The sequence below is a fragment of the Acanthisitta chloris genome, unplaced genomic scaffold (assembly GCF_000695815.1).
Source record: "Acanthisitta chloris isolate BGI_N310 unplaced genomic scaffold, ASM69581v1 scaffold9324, whole genome shotgun sequence".
NCBI classification, from domain to species: domain Eukaryota; kingdom Metazoa; phylum Chordata; class Aves; order Passeriformes; family Acanthisittidae; genus Acanthisitta; species Acanthisitta chloris.
This window is the reverse complement of record NW_008668765.1, coordinates 77,013-82,730: the sequence shown is the minus strand read 5'-3', so window position 1 is coordinate 82,730 and position 5,718 is coordinate 77,013. Positions and strand designations below refer to the sequence as shown.

At 40.2% G+C, this 5,718-nt stretch overlaps 1 protein-coding gene across 1 annotated transcript in view; it reads left to right on the top strand.

The window, feature by feature from the left end:
• The window catches only part of LOC103800680 (A disintegrin and metalloproteinase with thrombospondin motifs 12-like), a gene marked incomplete at its 5' end in the record, with an annotated part of 57,237 nt that overhangs the window by 14,334 nt on the left and 37,185 nt on the right, over positions 1 to 5,718 (top strand). Inside the window, one exon of the mRNA XM_009073065.1 lies at positions 4,061 to 4,181. Coding sequence (XP_009071313.1) covers positions 4,061 to 4,181 — 121 coding nt within the window. The remainder of the gene's footprint in view (positions 1 to 4,060; positions 4,182 to 5,718) is intronic.

Here is a 5,718-nt window from a genome sequence, read left to right as displayed (position 1 = left end):
CTGTAATGCAGCCAGTCAATTCAGGTTGTTACATCTGCCTCCACACTGTGTGCTGTGATCAGAAATAATGCTAGTCTCAGGTGTGTTAAAAGAACTCTTGGTGAAGGGGACAACAGCAAAGGGCTGCATGGAGGGATGATAATTTTCTTAGCACATGCCATGGCACACAGTGGTTGCTGTAGCACAGCACATTTCACTGGCAGAGGGTGCGCAAGGACATATATGTGTGAAAGAATCAGAGCCTAATTGCTGCTGATCTTTTTTTCTTGTTTTATAACCTGCATTTACTCTTCAGATTCCTTTTAACTGTTGTTTGTCAGAAATTTGTTGTAGAATCATAGCATGGTTCAGGTTTGAAGAGACCTTAAAGGTCATCTAGTTCCAAGCCCCTTGCCATGGGCAGGGAACCTTCCACTAGACAACATTGCTCAAAACTTCATCTAACGTGGCCTCAAACACTTCCAGGGATTTTTATAACCTGCATTTACTCTTCAGATTCCTTTTAACTGTTGTTTGTCAGAAATTTGTTGTAGAATCATAGCATGGTTCAGGTTTGAAGAGACCTTAAAGGTCATCTAGTTCCAAGCCCCTTGCCATGGGCAGGGAACCTTCCACTAGACAACATTGCTCAAAACTTCATCTAACGTGGCCTCAAACACTTCCAGGGATGGGCATCCACAACTTCTCCACCTGTTTTGGATGGGCATCCACAACTTCTCTGGGCCACCTGTTTTAGTGCCTCATTACCCTCACAGTAAAGAATTTCTTCCTAATATGCAAACTAAACCCACCCTCTTTTGGTTTAAAGCCATTCCCCCATATCCTATCACTACATGCCCTTGTGTAAAGTCCTTCTCCAGCTCTCTTGTAGTCCCTTTAGGTATGGAAAGATCTCCCTGAAGCCTTCAATTCTCTGGGCTGGACAGCCCCAAGTCTCTCAGCCTTTCCTTATAGCAGAGGTGCTCCAGCCCCCTGACCATTTTTGTGGCCTCCCCTGGACTTGCTCCAACAGATCCCTGTCCTTCATGTGCTGGGGACCCAAGAGCTGGACACAGTGCTTCAGGTAGGGTCTCACCAGGGTGGAGTAGAGGGGCAGAATCATCTCCCTCAACCTGCTGGCCACACTGCTTTGGATGCAGCCCATGACATGGTTGGCTTCTAGGCTGCAAGTGCATGTTGCCAGCTCATGTTATGCTTCTGAAAAATCAGAGGTACTTTTAGGATATATGACTAGTGCATCTAGAAGAGTCAAAAGAATGAGGAAAGCAAATAAAAGGGAGAAGGAATCATCTAGAAATTATTCTAATGGATGACAAAAATAATGTGGTATTCACTGGAGTGATAAAGTAAAACATGATCTAGAAATTAGAGTTCATGGAAATGTATTTAGAGTAAATGACTGCTGTTTATTCTGGCACATGAGAATATTGCTTTGTGATGGTTTTAATGGCTTTGTAAGATGAGGCCCCGTTGCTAGATATGAAGGTCATTGTAGCACCATCAGCACCCCAGAGCTGGGGAATAAAACAACACCTTTATTCCCCATAGCACAGTAAATTGTCTGCCCTGCCACAGTGGTTTGAGTGCCTCATTTTTGGGGACCCCAGCACCCCATGCTGCTGCATATATAGGTGAGACTGTGATGTCTGATCAGGTACAAACTGTTTCAAATGTCAGAGAAAAAATGATATACAAGCTTCTGTGGTTATAACTGGAAGGGACAAAGGGATTCCCTTCATATCATAGCAATGTCATATTTTGATGCCACGGATGTGTTGCTAAAGGAAGTGTATGGCCAAGGAAAGCTCTGAGCTGATTCTGACTGAGCTGATAGAATACATCCCATGCAGTGATACTAATTGTCACTCCAAAGGCAAGAAAGTGATGGTGTCGTGGTGCTGCCACCTAAGCTAGATCCAGTGCTGCAGTAGTTCAGAACTAATTCATTCAGCCTTTGGGGATTTTTACACTACACAGTACTTGGAAGGGATGTATGCTCAGTGATGCTAATTTCAAAATGTCTGATTGACGATGTAAATGAGACAAATTATTTCAGTGTGCAGCCTCTCGAACAAGTACAAACAGTAGATAAAGATGAACAGAAACCTTTTCAAGAACATGCATTTTCTACCAGAAAACATTAATTTGGCAAAAATGATGCAATTTGAAAACAAGTCATTTTTGTAAGTTCAAAAGAGAAGATCCAGAACAGTCATTAGTAATATTTTCTGATAGAAAAGCATGAAGTACAAGAGTTCCATTTCCAGGCTTTCACCAACTTTCTGTTTAATAGTGTGCATGTGCATAGAATAGAAAATAGAGTTTAACTTTCTCCAGAGTGGCTGACTACTCCTCTGGTCTCATAATAAGCCTGATAACTATGACTTTACTTTTTGCAGATGATTAACAAGTGTACTGATAGTACAGTAGATACACTTCAGTTTGAGAAAACAGCAGCACACTAACCTTTTTAAATTATGAGGAAGCATTAAATATAAACTCCAGTGCATCTGTAGACAGCTGCTAAAAGAGACAGATTTGAACTCTTGACAAGATAAAGGAACATCCTGCACTTATATCAGTGACATCTGTGTGTTCTGAAAACTTGACTAAATTAATCCTCGATCTAATACCTACATGCTTGGAGGCAAAAATTTCCCACCTTCTTAACATGTGCTTATCTCTGTAACATTCTGTACTGCTCATAAGCGTGGTCTTTCATGCCGAGATGTCTCTGTGAAAGACATTACAGCACCTTTCTTTTCTGAAAGTGGCCTTCACTGGAAGGACAGGGAAGCTAATGCTACTGCAGAGCCTTTTGTTTTGGCCGTTGTTTTTCGGAGCAGGTATCAAAGGTACTGGCTATTTATTGGCGTTAAATGATGGATGAGTCTTTTTTTGAATCCTTGTTAAAGTGACACAGTTTGACACCATTTGTAACTTGAGGCCCTTCCTTCTGTCTTTTGCAGTTTCTCTAAGTGTTCATTAAATCACTGGCACATAGATGAATAGTTCAGGTGTTTCTTGAGCTGAAAATGATAGAAAAATATTAGAGAATGCAGGAGGCTGTATACCTAGATTAACCTAAGGGATGGATTTTCTTGACATAAGCTTATAGTAGCTTGATGTACTGAAGGGAAAATAAGATCAGAATTAAAAGAGGTAATACCCAGATTTTCATACATCAAGAGAGTGTTAGAGAAGTTTGCAGGTATAGCACCCGAAAGCTTATTTTGTGAAAAATCAGCTAAGAAAAACATTACATACCACCAGACTTACAGCTACTCATCTAAATCATGGGTCTCCAGGTATCTTAGATACTATCAGCAGCCATTAAGTGTTAGATATTAGGTTGTGTTCTGCAATCTTGCAAGTTTTTGAAGACAGGCAGAAACCCCTCCCCCCAAAACCAAATTAATATTTTGTTGAAGTTTAAAGACAGAGGGCAGAATTGTGGTGTTGGACAAGGAAGAAGTCTTTTCCTGACTCAGTGCGAATAAATTTTTCTCTCCCTTTCTCCCTGTAGCAAGCATACAGTGAAAAATCAGTCTTTACCAGAACTTTATCTTGACCCATGCCCCTATGCTGAAAAGCTGGAGAAGCAGCTATCATGGGTATAAAACTTCATGCCTGCTGAAGAGTTTCTCTTTGCCAGGGGTTTTGACTGGTGTAGAGGTTCTGCACTGTTGAATGGCCACAAAAAGCTGACGAGATTTCAGTTCTGTTACTGCATTGTATTCCTAGGAATCTATGGATGGCTCTATGACATGAGAACGCAGACACAAATCCTAGATGTACTGGCCAATCCCAGATATTGAGGTCATTTCCATCTCAAGTATCTGGTCACTACTGTGTGTTTTATGACATGGTGCTGGTTGTTGCATGTTAGGATTTTTTTCACCTTGCTGTAATACACGTTTGACCAACATATAACAATCTCTACTATTAGTTTGTTTATACAAGATATATACTATTCCCCTTCTTAGAAGCGATGTAATACATGAGATATCAGTAATTCATTGTGGAGGCTGCATTTATTCTGAAACTATTTTCTTTCTAGAGTGTTGGCTGTGATTATGAGATAAATTCCAATGCCACAGAAGACCAGTGTGGAGTTTGTCTGGGAGATGGCTCTGCTTGTCGTACAGTGAAGATGACATTTAATCAAAGTGAAGGATTTGGTAATATGGGTTCTTCTTTTAAATTCTTCCATTGGTGGGTGAAGTCATTTCTTTACATAAAAAGGATCAGGTGATTTTCATTGCAAACTGAGTGATCATCTGCATGGGAAATTGTAAATTGATGTTTCAGTGAATCATTCTTCTGCCAGAAAAAGTCCATAGCCTGTGCTTTTTAACTTCACCCTTTCTTATAAAAATTACAGAGACCAACAGGCTTTATGCAAGTTACATGGGTAATAATAAAATCCAATATAGCAAGTGCATTTACAAAAAGTGTATTTTGCCATCTTGGAAAATTTGGACCAAATCTCTGGACAGTGGACAGCAACAGGAAAATGCTGGAGTGAGTGGTTTGGGGGTTCATTTCTAAGTATCATAAAGGGGAGAAGAGTAACTCCCTGCAGGGTTAAGATGGTCTGAACAAGCACTTGGAGGACTGAGCCTTTCTTCACTGATGGTAGCAAGACATTCAGGCTTTAAGTTGACTTGTACGGGATGAATGAGTGCCATGGAGTCTGGAAGCAGGAGTGGGAGACTAAAACTGAATGAGAACTGTGACAGTGAGCTGAAGGTGGAATAGATAGCCAAAATGAACAGCTTTGAATGGGAAACCAGGACAAAAGTGGGAGAGGTGAGAAAATGAGGCACTGGAGAGTATGCTTAGAGTAAGGTCTGAGATTGGTGCAGAGATGAGAAGTCTCAAGAGCTGTAACTGGTACCATGCTAGTGAGGAAGGAGTACTGCAGTGAGGCTGTGTCTTTGACTGACTTTTGGGTTTGTGTTTTTTTAAAAATAAAATAGTTCAGTTTGCACAAGTATGATTTGTGCAACTAATTTAGAGCTACTTTGGTAAGAGTTTCCAAAGTTTGGGGTAAAAGCACCTTTAATATATCGGGAGCTTTTTCTGTGCTGAGTACTTGGAGTTGCTTTCCTTCTCTTTGTGTCCCAAAGGTGAACTGTGAAGATGCCTGTAATCATGCAGCAGTGCAGGCTGCATATGTATTTGAGACTTACAAAGGAAAATCTAGAGCTCCCTCTCTTCCAGTACTACAGTAATCCTTCAGATCTCTGATCTTTGGTGCTCTGAATCTAAAATTCACTGTCCTTGAAGGTGTGTGAGTTTTTCAAGGCTACAGATGATGTGAACTTTATTTTTAAATTGCATTTTACTTAAAAGGTCCAGTACTGCAACACATCTCTTATTTTATTTAAATTCATTTTGTGTTTTATCTTCACTTAGTTTTTCCTTGCTGTAAGATTCAATCAGCCTCACTTGATAGCTACTTCTGAGAGATGCTAAGTGTTAAGTAAAATTATTTCATTGCTTCCTTTAGATTCAGTAAAACATGTATTGATTCTGCAGATTGTTTCCCTTCCATAGACATTGACTCCATCACAGACAAAATAAGGAAAAGTATCAAGCAAGGCAGAAGTTTGTGGGCTCTTCAAGACAGTGTGTGGATCTTGCTGATGTTCATAGGTGTTAAACTGGGAATAGAAAATGGTTTTGTTCACAATATCTGCTTCTTTTTATCTC